The sequence below is a fragment of the Nelumbo lutea genome, chromosome 8 (genome assembly GCF_056320005.1).
Source record: "Nelumbo lutea isolate HS-2025 chromosome 8, American lotus-T2T, whole genome shotgun sequence".
NCBI lineage: Eukaryota > Viridiplantae > Streptophyta > Magnoliopsida > Proteales > Nelumbonaceae > Nelumbo > Nelumbo lutea.
Window position 1 is genome coordinate 53,190,015 of NC_142691.1, and position 19,942 is coordinate 53,209,956.

The following is a 19,942-nucleotide window of genomic DNA, read 5'->3' on the forward strand; positions in this document are numbered from 1 at the left end:
ATACCCATTCCATTAATAAACCAAGAAAAAACTAAACGAAATCTTAAATTTATATCTACTAAAAAGAAATCTCTACTATTTCATCTTAATATATATTGAAGGAATTAAACAGCTGAATGAGAATCTTTTTCAAAGTCAAATGCTGAAACTCTAATGGAGGAGGTAGTTGTTGCAAAGTGGAAGTTAGGAGGTCTTTGTTACAAATGAAAGTTCAAATTAAAGTGGTAATTGTCACTGACCCATATAGTAAGGGGGATCTTTATAATTTACCCTTTCTATATGATTATTTTTATTAACAAGTTGAGTCCTTTTTAATAAAAGAAAATAAGTAACCATGCACTCCATTTAATTAGCTAGCTACTCATAATTAAGTTAAGGATTAAATAATAAAAGAAAGAGATACCACGATGTGGTGATAGAATGTTTACAAACATTTTGATTCCACAATCAAGAATAAGTGGTTATCGGAAAGAATCATAGAATTTTCTTCATTTCTTTCTTTCATTCTATGATGTTGTGATAGAATGTGCTGAGAATGAATTCTAAAATGTAGTTGCTATCAAGTTCCTCCATTAAAGATGGTAGAGGTTGAGGTTGCCTCTTGATAAAATGAAACAGTCTTCGTTAATTATAGATTTTAGGATAAATTCAGATAGCCACTTAATACTTAGGAGGCAGTAATACTTGCCCCCTCAAACTTTGTTTTGCGACAAACACCCCCAGCCCGATTTTACTACAATGCTTCGTAATCCGCTAATGGGGTTGATGGTGAAAATAAGATTACTAAATTTTTCATTCAAGATTCTATGAATTGACTGCAACAAATATAAAAAAGAAAATGAAAAATCTAGAGCCAAATTGAATACTTAGCTATTCAAGCTCAATTTGCTAAAACAGTATGAGGCTCGAGCTTTAGTTCAAATTCGGTTGGGCTCAAGCTCAATTTAAGAAAAATATTTTATAAAAATAAAAAATTATTTATAAAATATTATTATTATTATTATATGTATGTATGTATATTATAACAATTGTAACAATAAATTATTGTTTTGTCATTAAGAAAAACAATATAGTACATGGCGATTGACGATTGATGAAGCATGAGAGACATGGCTCATGGCTATCTTTAAAGAATATAGTATATATATAGTGGATTCCACAAATTTGCATTAACTTACATTATTGTTGAGTTGACTAACCTTGCGCGTAGTAGCCGTGTCTATTCAATCATTCAGATTTAGAATTAAAATTATGAGGTTCACTCCACCTTTGGTGGCACTAGAAGCCTCATCAGTACACCAAAGGACAATATGTGGCAACATCAAGGTTTGTGGAATCAGTACGAATGCATATCCTTATGAATACACAATAATTTTAATCAAAAGTCAATATATATATATATATATATATTTATATTTATACTATTATAAAAAGTATCAATCTACTATTAAAATTTCTGGAATTTTTTTTGATAGAAATTGACTGTACCTAAGGGTTCATTTGATTCAAAGTTGGGATGGAATAAAAAATGGAATGGTCTAGTCTCATTCCCATTGTTTGGTTCAAACAAGAATCTGAATGGGAACCGATATCAGTGGAAATGGGATTTCATTCTGGAGGGAGGGAGAGGGAATGAATATTCTTTTAAATGGAGAATGCCATCCCATCATGAATGAGAATAGGATTTTAATTTCATCTAATCAGATATTCCAATTCCAATTTCAAACCCCTATTCTCGAAAATCAAACAGGCCTTAAAGATATTCACACTTGGAATAGAAGGCCAATAATGTAGAATTCAATTAATTATAACATTTACAGAATTTATTTTTCAAGGAAATTATACCACTTTTTAAGTTATCATCCCTATTGATTGAAATAATACAAGTTACACAAGGTCAAACTTTAACCGGATGGCTCTCCAATGAAAAGTAAAAACCAACAGAAGAGTGCTTTTGATTTATTTATTTTATTTTTTAAAAATAAAACTAAGTTGTTGACTAACCGTTAGCTCTCTCTTACATTCCCTTCAACCCAAAGAAACCTTCATCCCTAATCAATGGAGAACAACAATGATATGACAAAATGAGATTTCAATAATTAATGGTAAAGGGTAAAAAATAGGAAAATCTTTCAAACACTTGACAAATAGTGATGTAAGAGCTACTTTTCAACCTAACAATGCAATGACCATTCAAATGAATCTCTTAACATTTGTAATTAGTGGGTTGAACCATGGTTTCTGAACCACTGTTGATTTGGACGGTCAGATTGTTCGGCCTAAAAATCGTCCAAGCAACTAGTTTCGTTCTATCTCAAACATGGTTTTTGGCCAAAAATCGTTAAATCGGTCAACAATTCATTGACTCAGACAGTCGAACTGTCGACTCATCCACCCATCAACGGTTTTGGCCATTTTTTATTTTTAATTTTTTTAGTTTTTATTGTTAGAATCGGCCATTCATTCGAACCATTGACCCAGAAACCAATGACCAAAATGGTTCCGTTTTCAGGTCACTTTTTAAAACCATAGGTTGAACCATGAATGGCAATTCAATGGAGTGGTAGAGTGTTGTTGTAATTGATTCACTTACATGAGTTGTTTTCAACGATAAGAGCAATAGTGTTAGAAGAGTACCAGTCATAGGTGTACTTTACCATCAGCCCTGTATTGGAGACTCATAATAATTCACTAAAATGGCGTTAAATTTTAGAAAAAAAAAATCTCATATTCTATTGTGGATGATAATTTAAACGGTAATTACATTTTTATCAGTAAATTTATTTCTAAAGGAATTTAATTCTGAATCTTTCTAGAACTCATAAAATAACAAAGGCTATTATTTGTGAGAAATCATTGTTGACTATCAAAATTTTAGGACAGATCTATAGTAGTGGAAAGATATAACTTTGAAGGAGCTTTGGCCACTCAAAAACCCTGTTTAATTTTCATAAATGCCACCTTTTTTCAAGAAAAAGAGTATCCATTAATTCAAAGGAGAATCAAGTACAATAGGCTCATGAAGAAACGATGGTTCAGAAGAAAGACCATGTATAAACGCTCTAAATGGAATAAGCAAACTTGGTGATTTGGTAAGGAGAAGTGTTAAATAGCATTTTGGTATGCAAGAAACTACAGACCTAAAACTTCTTTGATACCAGTTGATTGGTTAATAAAAATTTCTTAAAACCCCAAAGTTTTGATATTCATCATAAGAATGGTCAAGAAAAGGTTATTTCCGTTTTAGGTTTTTATCTATTTTAAACTAAAAAAAAGTAGTTTCTATTTTAAAAACAAAATCATATATATCGGCCAATACTACCAAAGTCAAAATTTCTCAATTTTTTACTTGGTAAGCTTTTTCTTGTGGATTACAAGGCTTTTTTCTTGTGTTTTATTTGTTTATTTGGTAAGCTTACGAATAGAACAATTTTTTACTTGGTCATTGTATGATATACGCATTTATATTATATATAATAAAATATATCCCCATCAAAGCCTTTATAGACCATTGGATTGAGACATTAAAATAGAATATTTATTTTACCATTGAAATCTATTTATATTTTAATGTAAATAAGTTAATCATGTTGATTTCATGGCATTTCATGTTATATATGCCATTTAGTGTAAAATTAAATGGGTTATCAAAACCGTGTTGTCTTGTATTGTTTAAATAAACGAGTTACATGATTTGTATTATGTTACGCATTGTTTGTAGGGTTTAGGGTTTATGGGTTATCAAAACCGTGTTGTCTTCTTGTATTGTTTAAAAATGGCTTGTTTAAATAAATGAGTTACACGATATGTATCATGTTATGCATTATTATAAATAGGTGTTGTGTTCATGTCGATCCATATATCCAAATACCCTTACCTCAACGCGACACAAGGACATGAATTGTCACCCCTAGTTTGGCCCTTCTAAAATGTTTTCGCCCCCTATCTGGGTGCCACCCCACCCTCTGTCTTCTTTTTCCTTCCTGGAAACAAGAGGAATGGTCTTTGGATCATTAACAGTGTGGACGATAGCTTGTAGGGGATGTGATTTCTTTTTCCTCTAGCTTCTGATGCTCATGATATTCAGATCAAGGTTCAAAATATCGATATGCCCGATACACCAACAGGGGCGTATCGGGCATATTGATATCTTTTTTTTTTTTTCAAAATCGATTCAGGGGAGCCAATTTAGAGCTCGTCCACCCCCTGAACCGGTCAGACCCCGATACACCCACTGTAGGGGCATATCTAAGAGGTCCCAAAATGATACTTTGAACCTTGATACAGATTGATGCTAATGGCTATTGAGGAGATTAAGTGACCAATTATATATACACCTTTACCTCAACATTACAAATTCACCAGCACTCCCATGTATACCGCTCAAGCAACCACGTTCACTCTAAGCGCCCACAATGCCGCAAACTCTAGACCCAACTGTATGTATATGCCAAGAGGCCTTGAGGTTTGAACATATCAAACATCAAAGCATAGGTCCCATTCTCTAACTAGAATTATGATTTAGGAGAAAGCTCATCCCCTTTGAAACATGATGTGTTGCTACCAACTCAATAGTCAACCCTTGGTTCCAACTCGAACTACTCTTTTCTAGTGTTCCTTCAGTTGGTAGCTTGAATATTTTTCTTTATTACTTGCTCTATTTAAAATTAACAACAAAGAAAAACATGTTGGCTTTAATTGGACAACTATAATCAAATTTTTGCTTTATTTAATTCAATACACAATTGTGATCGAATTTGTTCTTTGAAAATGACAAAAGCCATCATGTCAAAGTCAAGTCAAATGTGGAGCAACATTAAATATCATAACTTAGAGCCGAGTTTTTCTAGTAAAATTATGATAAGATAGATCATTATAGATGGATTATTTGATAGAAAGGAGAAAAAAAAAAACAAAATATCCATTAAATTCGTGATATTATTGGAATAGAAATACATTAATTGTATAATTTAAGAGTTGTTCATAAGGATTTGTTGTGAGAAAAATATCAAAAAAATGGTTAGCCCAATGTGATAGTTGATTTACTGGTCATCATGCAAAGATATTTGACAAGGAAGATTATTAGGAACAAAATCACAGTTGGGGAGGGGGATTATGGAAACTGAGTTGGGTTAGAGATCTTATAGTAGTAAAAGTGGATTAAAAATTTCACAGACGAGGAGGAGACAAGAATAGGCACCATGTATGCTAGTTTTGAGTAGAAAAAAAATTTAGATTTTACCAATCCAAAGAGAATGATTAATGAGGTGGGATTGGATAACAATGCAATCTTTTCGATTGGTTCAATAGAGAGGAAACAAAATAATAAACTTGTGTTCCTTGAATGGTGTACAAACCTGGTTAGGTTCTTGCTGTCGATGTTGGTTTCTTGTTGTGAATAAAATGATAGAAAAAACATAAGACTTATACTTGCAACGGATTTCTTTGCCATATGCGGGAGGTAATGTTGGATTTAAAAAACTGTGAAGGGAAATGAAAGATTGAAAAATATATGTTATGAAAAAATTTTTGACATTTGAAATACGCTCATTCCACCCTTGAAAAAGTTTAAAATCCACTTTTGACAGTTGTCAAAATACTTATCAAGTGCTCATAACATGCTTACTTATGTTGTGCCTACCAGATCCGGTCCCTTTCGTGCACAGAGCCAAGAGAAACGCTCATTTGCATGTTGGAATAACAAATAAAAACGGGGGTAGATTTGGCATAGAAAATTATGGTTTGTTACCCATGCTGAGAGTAACATTCTCACTTTTTTTTTTTTTTAATATATGGTTTATTTATAATTTGGTTTTTGGCTTGGTATGGTTACAAATTTTTCCAAACCAAACTGAAACAAAAAGCTGAATTTATAGAAATTCAAACCAAACTGAACCATATTAGCTTATTTGGTTTTTGGTTTGGTTCAATAGCCAAATTTGAGCGACCCTACGCCATTATTCTGACCTAATTTGTTTGACACCCTTTATCAATTTATATTGGGTTTTTATTTGATTCTTTTAACAAATAGGCTTTTATTTGATTTAAGAGATTAAATCATGTTTATAATAATCTATTCATCTAAAAGAATGTGATCCACACCATTGAAAGCCTTTATAATGAGTTTTATTTAAATTAAAAACTTATTAGGAAGATTAATATGAGTCCCACTTCTTTTAAAGTGGGTAAAGTTAGCAATGGAGCTAAATACTCTCATGTGTTATTTGAGAGTGTAAAAAATTACTTTCTAGATGTTTTTCTTTGAGAAGATAAGATACCACTTGCCTAAAGTCGTAGAAGTATATTAATTTGAAATAGGAGAGGTGGAAGTCTATAGACTAATATCTCAATAAGTATATTAATTTGTTCCCTAGTTTTATCTATCAATTCTTGTGGATTCAAGAGATCAATTTTCTTTGTCTAAGCAAAACGTTGAGATCTTATCCTTAGTTTTCATACTCACCAGTCACCACTATGTTATTACCTCGAAAAAAGGGATTAGTGTGCCAATTAGGAAGTAATGTTCAAAAGAGTTAATTAATTATTATATTCAATATGCCATAAATCTTTCTAATTAAGCCCATAATAGAGCAGGATGGGCAGGACAGGAGTCGTGTAGCCAACCCTAAAAAGTTGGAATTAATGTTGAATTGAGTTGAGTAAATGTTTCTACCCACAAAAACTTTGTACTAGGAGATTGGTGTTAAAAATCTTGTAGATTATCAACTCAAAATGCACAAGACATCATGTTGTCTTTGCAAGCAATTCTTTACCATCTAAAGGATTTGTCTATTATTGTTCTCTCAATGTCTTTGATGTACATACAGTGACAACTTCCATGTTTTATCCCTTTTGGTTTTGAAATTCTTAAGCTTTCCTAATATCATTACTATGATAAGGATCAATTTCCCTTTATTACTCCATCTTCCACAAAAGCCGTATGAAGCATCCCTGCAGTAGTTATCAGATTTGATCCTCCGTTCACAACTATATCCGGTCGAGAACCCCACATTTGCGTAGGCACTGTAATGATGAATTTGAGCCACAGAAAAAAAAAAAAAAGGAAGTTATCAACCAATACTCATCTTAATGGAAAAATATATACATTCCTTGTGAATATAATCAATAAAATGATCATGTTTATTGTTTTTATTACTATGTCCAAACCTATCGAACCTTCCGAGATTCAGTAATATTTAGATCCAAATCCAATATTTGCAGGGGTAGTACATGGAACCCCCATTTGGAAGCACCATTTGGCAAATATAGAGCTTAGATTTGGGGTGCAAGTTAGGCAGGTTGGGCTGGGTTTATGGTCAACCCAAGCCCGATCCTAAAATTTGGGTTTAAGGCCTGAGCCCGGATTAAGCCCGATGTTAAGTCCAGTCTTCCTAACCCGAGTCTAGCCCACACTGTAATTTGATGCACTCAGGTTGGGCTCAGGCTTAGGCCCAGACCGGATTTAGATTGGTCAAGGAATCCACTCTAAAATTATACATATGCATTTATGTAAATATATATACATATATGTATGCAAATATATATGTATATAGGTAAATATGTATGCAAAATTTATATATATACATACACATATGAAGATGTATATTTGGGCTTGGCTCGGACTAAGTTCAGGCTATCTAAGGGCTAGGCCCGGGGTCGGCCTGAAAGATAGAAAAGTCTGACTTGTTGAGCCCAAGCCCAGCCTATGTAAAATTTTGGGCTGGATTGATTCGGGCTCAGGCTAGACCCGCCCAAGTTGCACCCCTAGAGTTCACCAGCCAGCCTCAGGCCTATAAACTGGAAAATTCAATCTGGGCAGAAATTGAAAGATTTTAGTAACAATCTAATAATCTAATATTGATCTAGTTAATCGATCTTAATCCCATTACATAATCAACCCAATTGTATTAGACGTGGGTCAAGTATGGAGCCAACAAAGGGGGTGTTCTTCAATGTGAATTGATTTTCTTGTAATGAGTTCCAAAAACAAATTAAAACCATTTGTGAAAATAAATAAATTGTTTTTAAAAAGAAAAACTTGGAAATATGTTTTTTGTTTCTAAAAACTTGAATGCAAAAACGTTTTCTGGTTTGAAAAAACATGTTTTTACTTTAAACCATACAATATATCTCATCATTTTCGATAAATCATTAAATAACTGTGCGCCAATAAAGAAAATTGAATTGAACCATCAGTTCAATTCAGCCAATTCAGCCAATGCATTCATGTTGAAGAACACCCCCTTAATTAAAGAAAATTGAATTGAAGCCAATTCAGCCAATTAAGTTCCATAAACCACCATGTTCTAAAGCTATGACTTAATCTTTTAAAATTGCCTTTATCAAGCGAGGGATGATGTTAATCTATCCCTAGTGCTCTTTGTTCTGGCTCAACGACCTGAAACTTCCTAATAAAATGTAGTTTTGGAATAAAACATATAATCTACCCTTTTAATGATTAATTTCTAACAAAATAGCAACAACAAAATGGAAATAAAATACAGCAAGAAGCTTACCTGATCACTTCTAGGATGATGTTGAAAATACTGAAGTTGAGAGGATCTTCCCTCATTTTTTCTCTCTCAGTGATGCAAATGAGGATTACAAAGATGACCAAGTAGGCTATCGGTGAAGATCCGAAGGTTTCCATCAACCATCTTCTTCTCTTCTTTCCCTTTTTATTCTTTATTGAGAGATGTCCATCTTGTTCAATGGGAAAAAATGAAGTATAAGCAGGAAGATACCTGAAAATTTCATCAAAAAGTTTTTCAATTTCCATAGCATAATCTACCTATTGAAAACATTTTTACTTCATAATTAAAATGACCACATGCACCAAACAGCTCATTGACTCTAACTCAATTGAACTTCATGTCATGTTCTATCACTATATTGTTTGAACTCTTTAATTACAAGTCCCCCCAAGTCTTTTCTCACTATTGAAACTCAAATTGAACCCAACCATAAATGTAAAAATAGTAAAAATAGTAAAATACTATTAGCTTTCATTAAAGACTAGATGGGCACTCATTTAAACTTATACATCAATCTCTCTCATATGAGATTGTCAGCATGGGTGACATGTGGCAGGTCCATCAAGCTGCAGTCCTAATCAAGGGTCAAGGACAGTTACCAGATGGTGGACACGTTTTCAAACCCCTTAAAGAAGGGTATCATGTGGTCCTCATTGCTCAATTAAAGTTGGCACCCTGCAATTTTCCGACTTGGAGTAAATGAGTAATTCTAATCACATGGGTACAGCAGGGTGTGATGCCCCTAAATCACAAGGACAAAAGAATCCTAAAGCTGGCAAGGTGGTTCTTGGCCCACATGGGCCCAATTCAGGGTTTATTTATGAACTTGGATTGGAACAATCTTTAGATTCCTTCTTATGGTTGCCTGTCTGCCATAACCAACCCCTTTGATGCTGTGGAGTGTAATAGGCCACATCATGGCATGGAAACAAAAGCCATATTTCCCACACTGAAGTTACTCACTCCCTCCAAATGTCTTCTGTTGGTTCCTTGGATCTCTCAGGCGTTTGTTTGTGTGTGTGTGAGAGAGAGAGAGAGAGAGCTAACATCATAACGACGTAGAGAACCAAGATTGGTGGAGAAAGAACGGATAAATCAAATATGGACTCGCCGGCATGTCTAGAATTCACAGACTGAAACAATGCGCCCACGAGTTTCTGATAAGAATTCAACCCGTCTAATGGTTCTGAATTCCATTCCAGAGTGCAGAACAGCACAAATTGTAGCAGCAGAAAAGCCAAGGCAGTGAGACCCAAGAAGCAGGTAGGAAGGCTAGAGAAAAGATGTGAATAATCCATTTCGCTAGTGTTCTTCAACATGTACTCAAATTCATCTCTGTGGGTGAATTTCCACAAGACCCATATAATCAATCTCAAGCAAACTGGAAACAATGTATTTCCCATGAGAACTTGAGGGATAATTATTAACAGAAGACCAGAATTCTTCCTGAAGATGGCCATGTTCTCATTTAACGGAAGAAACCCACAATTGGCAAAAGACGATATTGCCGCAAACACTGAGAATGCAACTGTCTGAAGCCTCTTCTTCTTGAGTATTTCCCTTGCACTTTGAACATAGCTCATGTAAAGTTGAATGAGAGAATAACCACAGATATGAACACATATCAGGTAACCCTGCAGAATTAGGCACAAGAACCTCAGTGAATTATACTTCAACTCCTCTGTGTTCCCTGTGTCAAAGTTGAATCCAGCTCCGGTACCCAACTTTGATTGTTCAGATCTCGATATAGAAGTTGAATCCTGCTGAGTTTCGATGTCGAATGGAGTAGCAGAGATGGGCTGATCCTTGTGACAAGCATTAATTTCGATTTCATTCTTCTCTGATTCAGCAGTGTACTTGGGTAAACTGAGTTGAAGACCCAGCATGGAAGTAAAGACCTCTCCACCTAGGAGCATCAGAAGAGTAAAAACCACTAGTTGGGTTCCAGAGAAAACCTCCATCTCGACGGTTGCATTGCTCGAAACAGTTGTTGCAGATACTGACATGAAGAATATACTGAGGTCGCTAGGCATGAATGTTTCATTCCCTGGCTTAAAAACCTTTAAACCTAGAAAACCAAGAAAAGAAACAGAGACAAGGTAGAATAGGTGAATCCAAAACGGGTCTACTTGAAAAGCCAAAAACCGATACAATTTAGCAGACAACGTTCTAAGAGATTTGCTAAAAGAAAGTAATTTCCTGCCTAGGCAAGTGAATATGGGTAGAATTTTGCTCATTAGATGAGCAAGACTCTTCACACCAAATTGAACCAGTGATGGGCTCAAGAAACTTTTCATGTTTGCTTAGTGTTTGAAGAGCTTGAAGTGGTAAGGATCAAGGGAGATGGATTTATAAAGAAATAGTCATGTGAAGTGCTCATCAGCTTTTTGGTCTTTGACTCATAGTGGGATTTTCTTTATTTCTTTATTCTTCTCACTACTTGGATCACAAAAATGAGGATGAAACAAGGCATAATAACATAGGGTGAAGCATCTTTACACTAACTCTGACTAGTCAGAGAATGCTACGTGGTAATAGTAAGTGCTTCGGTTGAGTCATGGACGGCAACAATCAGCACAATTGAATTGATTGGTCCTCTGGGTGATAATGATAATTGATAAATGAGTCCAGAAGATTTGAAAGAATTATACAAGACAATAATTAAATTGTTCTAGACCTCAATTATTGATGTCTTTGGCAAGTGATCCCTCACGCAGAAAACAAAAATCTAAGGCCAACATGAACAGTAGAAAAGCAAAATTGAGTGTACAAAGTAACCAAAAACTTACTTGGTTAGAAGTACTGATGAATTAGATTAAGCCATTGAAGCTGCCATATTTGGCCCATATCTACTATGTCCAGCCTCCAAGCCAATTCACATGTTTATATTTTTAAATATCGATACGATATACCTAATATCATGTGGATATTTTAAATTTGACTGAAGTAGGTGGGATTATTTAGAGAACAAAACCCTATAAAGTATCAGACATAAGAGAAGAAGAACCTATTCAGAGATTTCACCTAAGTACAAGGATCCTCTAACATTAAACCGCTTAATCAACAAAATGTTACAAAGAACCATTCAACCTAAAAGGTTATACTGCTAAGTACAGTCACTTGAAAAAAATTTTTACTAACTTGAGGACTCAGGAGTGAGAGTGAACACGGATGACCCACGGTTAAGTCGACCTACCAACCAGATCTCTGACATTTTCTGAGTTAAAGAATAATTCTCTATCAAAAAGTTAAGAACAATTCAAAAGCAGAGAAAAGAAAACACGGTAAAAAAAAGAATAATTAAAGAAGAAGAAGAGACGAAGTTATGACAAAGAAGACAGTCTACTTATCCCTAAAAAAGAATTGAAGAGAAGACTCCAAGTCAGGCTGAGTACGGACTCCGTGTAAACACGGTTTCTGTTACACTGAAACTGCTTTTGACATTCAGGTTCTTATTGAAATTCTATAAAGTAACTTTTGGAAAGCACATTTTAGGAAGTAAGACAGGCGCGTTACTGAGCTTCTTTTAAGGAGCATTGTACCTTTCAAGCAAAGTTCTTAGTCCTTAGTCCTTACTTTCCCTTAATCTAATTCGAATTTTATTCTGTTTAACTTAAGTTAGACTCAGATGTGCGTTTAGCCATAATCTGATCGAATCAAATTTTAAATTGCGAAGTTTATTATTTGGATCAAATTCGGATGTTACTTAATCCAATTCAATCATATCCGATCCAAATATACATATACATATTCATATATTAAGTAAAATTTGAGAATTTGATAAATCTATTTCCAAATTAAAAATATATATATATATATATATATATATATTTATTTATTTATTTTATGCTTAATGTAGTAAATTCATATTAATTTTATACAATTTTACTAATTTTCTAAGGCTATGTTTGGTTTGAAGGAAAATGTTGAGAAAGGTAAGAAAACCTATACAAGATTTGTAAAGGTTTCCCTACCTTTTTCTTCCTTTTCCTACTTTTTCCTTCAAACCAAGCATAGCCTAATAGAATTGGACTCAAATTGGTTGTCTACATAAACAAAGGAATCAAGTTCAGATAGCTCATATTCTAATTGGATTGGATTCAGGTATATCCTTCTCAATTTGGCTAGACTGGATTCTATCATCTGGTTCAGTTTGACTGAGGCCAACCAACCAAATTTCGTTGAAAATCTGATCAAATTCCTACATATTTGGCTCTCCATTTTTACAAATAATAAGAAAAACCGATGTTCTGAGAATCAAAACCGCAGAGAGGAAAGAGGTAAGAGGTTCAACCGAAGTGGAATCGGAGGTCGAACTGTGATGACGTCACATGGTCTCGGGTCACTGTTCAACCGGTCCAACCAGACAGTCCAGTCCGATTTTCTAAACACAGAAAAATTACAACCGAAAGCGGTTTGCACCATTCAAAACACCAAAAACTAGTTACAACCTGATTTTTCAAATATCACAAAGTGAGGACTCGGTTCTCAACAGAATCATTTGTGTGTGTGTGTGTGAGAGAGAGAGAGAAAATGAAAAAAAAAATACCCATTTCCATGAGAGATAAATGGAAACAATTGGAGACAATCTCATTTTTTTTATAAAAGAAATGGGGCAAATTTACAATTTATAAAGAACTTTTACTGGACTAGCCTCTAGATAAGTTCATATGCCAACGAATGACCAGGCGGGCAGGGCTTAGCACCTATATAAGGGGCACAACCCAGGCCCAAGCCCAGGACCGGCCTACACACCATGGCTGAGCTTCGAGGCCTACAATTTTAAATACTATTGATTTCAGGCCCAACCTGTAAAAGTTATGGGCCTAATCCTAATGCAGGCAGCCTGTGCCTGGACACATCCAAGTTTTGAGGCAACATTCAGAAAAAGAAAAAAAGCCGTATAAGAAAACAGCAAATTTATTCCTTGTTAGGGAAGTACCTCACAAACTTAATCCACAATAAAACTCTAGAACTACTTACTGCCTTCTGGTCCAGTCCCCACTCTTACCACCACTCTTATGCTCAAGCTGCACGTCAGTGATCCTAATGTCCTTTGAAGCAGCTTTGCACATGTCATACACCGTGAGACCGGCAATTGTCACTGCCGTTAATGCTTCCATCTCTACTCCTGTCTTCCCTGTCGATGCAGCTTCCCCTTCTATCTCAACACTGAAATCCTTATCATTCAGTACCAGATCAACACGAATATGAGTCAGACCAATGTTATGACACAACGGAATGAGATTACTAGTCTGCTTTGCCCCATTAATTCCGGCAATTTTTGCCACAGTGAGTACATCTCCCTTAGCTATTTTGTTTGCAGAAACCAAATCAAACACCTTCTTTCCCAGCATAACCTTGCAACCAGCAACGGCAACTCTCTTACTGGCTTCCTTGGAAGAGACATCCACCATCTGGGCCTCCCCAGTGTTTGTAATGTGGGTCAGCACCGTCTCACTTCTGCTTTCTTCTGGAAAAGTCAACTGATGCTCTTGATGTGTAGATAAGTTGCTCAAGCCATCATGGCTAATTGGAGGTTCACCAAAGACAGATTCCATTTCCTGAAACACAGACATTTTGGAAAACCACAATAAAAAATAACCAATGTATTCAGACCACTACCAAGTGTCTGGTGCAAGAGCATCCAGATCACTGCTCCCCACAGAGAGAGAGAGAGAGAACAGAACAACAAAAATAAAAGGCATGCCTCATTTCAAATGGGTTCAAGAAGCCAAAAACTAAGAAGGAAAGATAGAAAAAGAGAAATTTGTTTAACATAAACCCATCAACCCTTGTGGGTTCAATTAAGCTTGTTCAGAACCAATAACCAGGGTTACCTTATTGAGCTCTGCAATTGCATTATCAAGATCAGGGCTGCGGTTGCTCCTGAAGCATCTTCTCAAATAAGGAATGGTCAATGTAGTTTGCCGAAGAAACATGATTCAGATGGTGGTTGAACCGTCTCCTAGACCTCGTTAAGGAAGTGGAAACACTTCACTCTAAGTCATTAGTCATAATCTAAATAGAGTCATCTATACTTTCATAGTAAGAAAAGAAATTAAAGTGATGTATCACAGATAAAAATCTTTTTCTTTTTTTCTTCTTGGTGTAAAAGGGAAGATCCATTCAATAAAAAAATCAGGGTGAAACAACTATTAAGTCACTGAGGAGCGAGGATCCCAGTTGATTGAGAAAGATCACACAAGGTATTCTCAAGTTGTGCAGATCCTGAAAAGAAAAAAAAAAGGGCACACCTCATGACTAAGTAACAGGCCACTTGTCATACTAGCTCTATTTTATACTTGCAATGGTAAATATAAAACAAATAAATGGCCATTCTAGCAAACTGTAAGAAGTAGACAACATGACTTGTTGACAGTAACACAAGGCTTGGACACCATTGAATGGATCCCATTTAAAAGATGATTTGAAGGGGAAAAAGTAATCAGCATGATCAGATGATTTATGACCATTTGATTATCACAATACAGCATCAGGGGCTTCTCATACTCAATACCCAACTCCTCAAGTAGTGATCTCAGCCATAGAATTTCAGCCACTCTGTTAGCCATTGACCTGTATTCGGCTTCAGCACTAGATCGTGAGACAACACTTAGTTTTTTACTCCTCCAAGAGACAAAGTTACCTCCCACAAGGGCACAATATCCAAAGGTAGACCTTCTATCATTAACACTCCCAGCCCAATCGGCATCCGTATAGACCTCCACCTTCATGTGGTCATTGTTCTTGAACAGTATACATCTACCCGGGCATCTCTTCAAGTATACTAATATCCTTTCTGTTGCAAGAAGATGCGTGGTTCTAGGAGAATGCATGTACTGGCTGACAACACTAACTGCATAACTGATATCTGGCCAAGTGAGGTAGAGATATAGGAGCTTTCCCATTAATCGCTGGAACATAACTTTGTCTTCAAGAGGCTCCCCACTCTCTGCACTAATCCTGTGGTTTTGTTCAATGGGTGTATCCGCAGGCTTGACACCTAACTTTCCAGTTTCTGCCAACAGATCTAGAACATATTTCCTCTGAGAGACAAAAATCCCCTGTTTAGATCTAGCATCCTCAATACCCAAAAATACCGTAGTGCATCAAGGTCTTTCACCTCAAACTCTTGATGAAGGAGTTGTTTGAGGGACTCAATCTCATGGCTATCATTTCCTGTCACCACAATATCATCAACATATACTACAAGTAGTGTCAGAGAGGACTCCACCCTCTTGATGAACAGTGTATGATCTGACTGGGCCTGTACATAACCGAACTTCCCAAGGGCTAGTCTGGATCTATCAAACCAAGCTCTAGGTGACTGCTTCAAACCATATAATGCTTTATTGAGTCGGCAAACCTTCTTACCTGTCTCTGTATCATAGAATCCAGGAGGCAACCGCATGTAAACCTCTTCTTGCAGGTCTCCATTCAGAAAAGCATTTTTAACGTCCGTTTGGTACAAAGGCCAAGTGTGGCTTGCTACAAGAGATAATAGAACTCGAATGGTGGTCATCTTGGCTACCGGGGCAAAGGTCTCCAAGTAATCTATACCATAAAAGTCTGGGTGAACCCTTTTGCAACTAGTCGAGCTTTGTACCTCTCAATGGAGCCATCCACATTATGCCTCACAGTAAATGCCCATCTGCATCCAACTGGTTTCTTTCCTTTGGGCAGATCAACTAGCTCCCAGGTATTGTTTTTCAATAGGGCATCCATTTCAACTTGCATTGCATCTTTCCACTCCGGGACTGATAGGGCTTCTTGCACTATTCTTGGAATAGGGACATTGACAACGGAAGTAAGATAGGACCTGTAGGAGGGAGATAGGCGATCATAGGATAAAAACTGGGAAATGCAGTGGGCTATAGATGTTGTACAATGTCGTTTCCCTTTACGGACGGCAATGGGAAGGTCAAGGTCGTCTACACGGGGTGAGGCGGCAACAGTGGAAGGAGTCTTTGTGGGCCCTGGGACTGTAATACCTGGACTTGGAGCCGCAGAAGAGGTTGGAGCTGGCCTGGACTGCTGATGACCGGGATCAACCTGCCTACATCGCTTGTGATAGACTCTCAACTCCTGATTCCTTTGACCACCCTCACTATTGCAGCCCTCATCACCCAATGGAATAGGTAAGGGAACAACCCTGTAGAGAACACTGATGTGGGCCCCACTGCAGTGGTCCCCACTGTGTTCGTAGGACAGCAGTATTTGTTTCAGTTATAGTAGTGTCAGTTTGAGTTAGTTTGGTAATTCAGCTGTTATTTATTTCAGTTTTATTTACTTTATTTGTTATGTAAGTACCAAGGGTAGATGTGTCATTTCATCATGTACTAAACATAAACCTATAAATATTAAGAGAGTGGCGGCGGCAGATCTGTTAGAATCTGTCCCTCCTTTCAACAACTTGTGTTCTCTTCTATTCTCTCCCTTTTCTCTCACCTCTTCTGTTTTACAAACCTAAAACCTTTCAGGATTCAAGACTAATTACAGTCTTGATCTTCTATTAGCCCCAAAAGTACTACGCTCCCCCTGAAAAAAAAAGACCCAAATCCCCACTCTCACTGCTCTCCCCCTGAGGAGAAACCCGAGAATAATAGGGTGTCTCCTCAAAGAAAGTGACATCCATGGAGACAAACTTCTTCCCTGAGACGGGATCATAGTAGCAATAACCCTTTTGAGTTCGTGCATAACCAAGAAAGATGCATTTGGAGGCCTTTGGTTCGAAATTGGAGTGATGGGGTCCGAGAAGCTGAACAAAACATGTACAACCAAATGTTTTAAGGGGAATAGTAAACAATTCCTCATTTGGGTATAGAAGGGAAAAAGGAGATTTCATATCAAGAACCTAGGAAGGAACCCGATTAATAAGATATACCGCCGTGAGGATAGCATCACCCCATAAGCGAATAGGACATTGGAGGTAAACATAATACTTCTAGCCACCTCCAAGATGTGTCTATTCTTCCTTTCTGCAACCCCATTCTACTGAGGTGTATGAGGGCAAGTGTTTTGGTGGATAACCCCATGATTAAGAAGGTAAGAGGCCAATGGCTTAGCAAAGTATTCCTTTGCATTATCAGATCTAAGAACTTTGATCTTGGCATCAAACTGGATTAGGATCATTTGGTGGAAGTTTTGGGTCAGGGCAGAAACCTCATCTCATGAATGCATAAGATAAATCCAAGAAAATCGAGTATGGTCATCAACAAATAACAAAAATTATCTGTACCCACCCATAGAAGGGATGTGATATGGCCCCCAAACATCAGTATGCACAATATCAAAAGAACTATTACTCCTTTTATTACTCAATGAATAAGATTTTCTACAATGTTTAGCAAACTCACAACTTTCACATTTCAACTGGGACAACTCAACAGACTCAAACAAAGTAGGAAACAGACTCTTTAAGGATCGAAAAGACAAATGACCCAATCGGTTATGCCAAAGCATAACCGAACTCACAATTTGAGAAACAAGTGACTTCTTATCCACTGACTCTTCCCGACGAGAACTCTCCCCAAGTAGATAGATCTCATTCATCTCACAGCCAGTCCCAATCACCTTCTTCATCTCCAAGTCCTGAAAAACACATCAGTCAGGGAAGAAAGTTACTGAGCAGTTCAAATGTTTGGTAATACTACTAACTGAAGAAGGTTAGTATCAAGCTTAGGAACATGCAAGACAGAAGACAAGGAGATAGTATCCGATAGCCTGACGTCACTCTTTCCAGAAATGGGGACAAGAGAACCATCAGCAATAAATACTTTATCCCTACCAGAAGACAAATGATAAGTGGTAAACAATGAAGGCAAGCTAGTTATATGGTCGGATGCACCTGAATCTATCACCCAACAGGGTTCAGTAGTACCTGGAGCTGAGGCATGGTAGGCTGAGGCTCGAGTACCTGAATGTGCGAAAGCAGATGTGGCAGGGGCTGATGGTGACTGCGGTGGCTGAACTGAGTTCCCAATTTCCTTTTCCAACTGTATTAAAGCAGCCCGAACTGTAGCTAAGGTCTCCAAAGGTGTGCCTCTTGTGCCAGACGAGGATGCTGAATCAGTTTTCATGGCCACATGAGCATTACCCTTCTTGCTTCTCAACTTTGTCGACACCAAATGAGGATGCAGTTTCCAACATGTTTCTTTTGTGTGTTTGGGTTTCTTACAATGCTCACATATCACATCTCTTTTATCTTCCTTCTTCCTGTCCCTTTCTGAATCACCTCCTGATTTGGGTTTAACAGCTACAAGGGTTGGTGTAAGAGGCTAAAGTTGCATCATGACTTTCCTCCTAGTCTCTTCACTATGCACTAAGAAGTATGCCTGGGAGAGAGCCACACTATCTCTGGTCAATGTCTGTTGCCGCACAATATCATACTCTGAATTCAGACCTGCTAGAAACTCAAACTCCCTGTTTGTCTCAACTTGCTTTCTATGGGTCTGTGCATCTTTGGGACTCTCCCACTCAAGAGTCTCTAAGTGATCAATCTCATGCCACAGGGACTTCAAAGTAGAGAAGTAGACTGAAACCGGTTTCTCTCCTTGTTTAAGAGTGTTCACTTCACAATTCAATTCATAAGCTCTGGCAACATTAAGGGGTTGGGAATAAATTTCTTTCATAACATCCCATATCTCATTGGCTGTCTTTGCCCACAAGTAATTTCGGCTGATGTGAGGCTGCATAGAATTACACAACCATGTCATAACCAAGTAGTTTTCTTGGACCCACTTGGTATACATGGGGTCTCCCTTGGAAGGTTCTTTCACATCTCCCAAGAGATACCCTAATTTACCCCTTCCCTAATAGCCATCATGGCTGATTGGGCCCATTCCAAATAGTTTGATCCATCAAATCTTACGGTTGTAATCCGAAAACATGTCTCAGAAACACTACCATAACATAATAAAACAACTTAGCAATCTCAATAGGTACAAAGACCGAAATACCCCTTCACTAACACTCCCCCTCAAGCTGGTGAGTATATATCATATAATCCCAGCTTGTTACATATGTAGTCCACTCTCCCCCGACTCAAACCTTTTGTAAATAATTCTACCCACTGGTTTCCTGTATTAACATATGCAGTCTCTATTACTCCATTCAGCACCTTCTCTCTCACAAAATGACAGTCAACCTTGTTAACATGTGTATTATATGTATTATACAAAAGCTTAGTACCCACAGGGGTATTTTCGTAATTCTGTAGACATATTGTTATGTACGGCCAGAATAGTATAAATAGAAAGCTTCACTCGACCAAAGCTAAGTTTTTGTTGAGGCCTTAAGTCTGTAGCCGCTTCTCACTTCTTCTTTTGCTCAACATGGTATCAGAGCAGGACCGACTAGACCTAGAAAACAACCAACTGAGGTCTCTCTTCACTGCTGCGTAGAAG

At 36.9% G+C, this 19,942-nt stretch overlaps 2 protein-coding genes across 14 annotated transcripts in view; both read right to left on the minus strand.

Moving 5' to 3' along the window:
- Positions 1-6,697: 6,697 nt before the first annotated feature.
- The window catches only part of LOC148844204 (cation transporter HKT1;3-like), a 54,128-nt gene continuing 40,883 nt past the window's right edge, over positions 6,698-19,942 (minus strand). Inside the window, exons 1-4 of one of the 3 annotated variants that reach the window (XM_088957924.1) lie at positions 11,324-11,946; positions 9,582-10,602; positions 8,517-8,744; positions 6,698-7,023 (exon numbers count right to left, since the gene is read on the minus strand). In XM_088957924.1, coding sequence (XP_088814050.1) covers positions 6,804-7,023; positions 8,517-8,744; positions 9,582-10,567 — 1,434 coding nt within the window. In that variant the 5' untranslated portion in view covers positions 10,568-10,602; positions 11,324-11,946 and the 3' untranslated portion in view covers positions 6,698-6,803. Of the gene's footprint in view, positions 7,024-8,516; positions 8,745-9,581; positions 10,982-11,323; positions 11,947-19,942 lie in introns of those variants that run through there. The other 2 variants (XM_088957923.1, XM_088957922.1) reach the window with 2 other exon arrangements.
- The window catches only part of CNX3 (cofactor of nitrate reductase and xanthine dehydrogenase 3), a 49,325-nt gene continuing 42,495 nt past the window's right edge, over positions 13,113-19,942 (minus strand). For 2 of the 11 annotated variants that reach the window (XM_088957933.1, XM_088957930.1), the window contains exons 3-5: positions 14,717-14,765; positions 14,375-14,501; positions 13,113-14,098 (exon numbers count right to left, since the gene is read on the minus strand). In XM_088957933.1, the coding sequence (XP_088814059.1) occupies positions 13,514-14,098; positions 14,375-14,476 (687 nt within the window). In that variant the 5' untranslated portion in view covers positions 14,477-14,501; positions 14,717-14,765 and the 3' untranslated portion in view covers positions 13,113-13,513. Of the gene's footprint in view, positions 14,099-14,374; positions 14,537-14,716; positions 14,766-19,942 lie in introns of all 11 variants that reach the window. The other 9 variants (XM_088957929.1, XM_088957925.1, XM_088957932.1 and 6 more) reach the window with 5 other exon arrangements.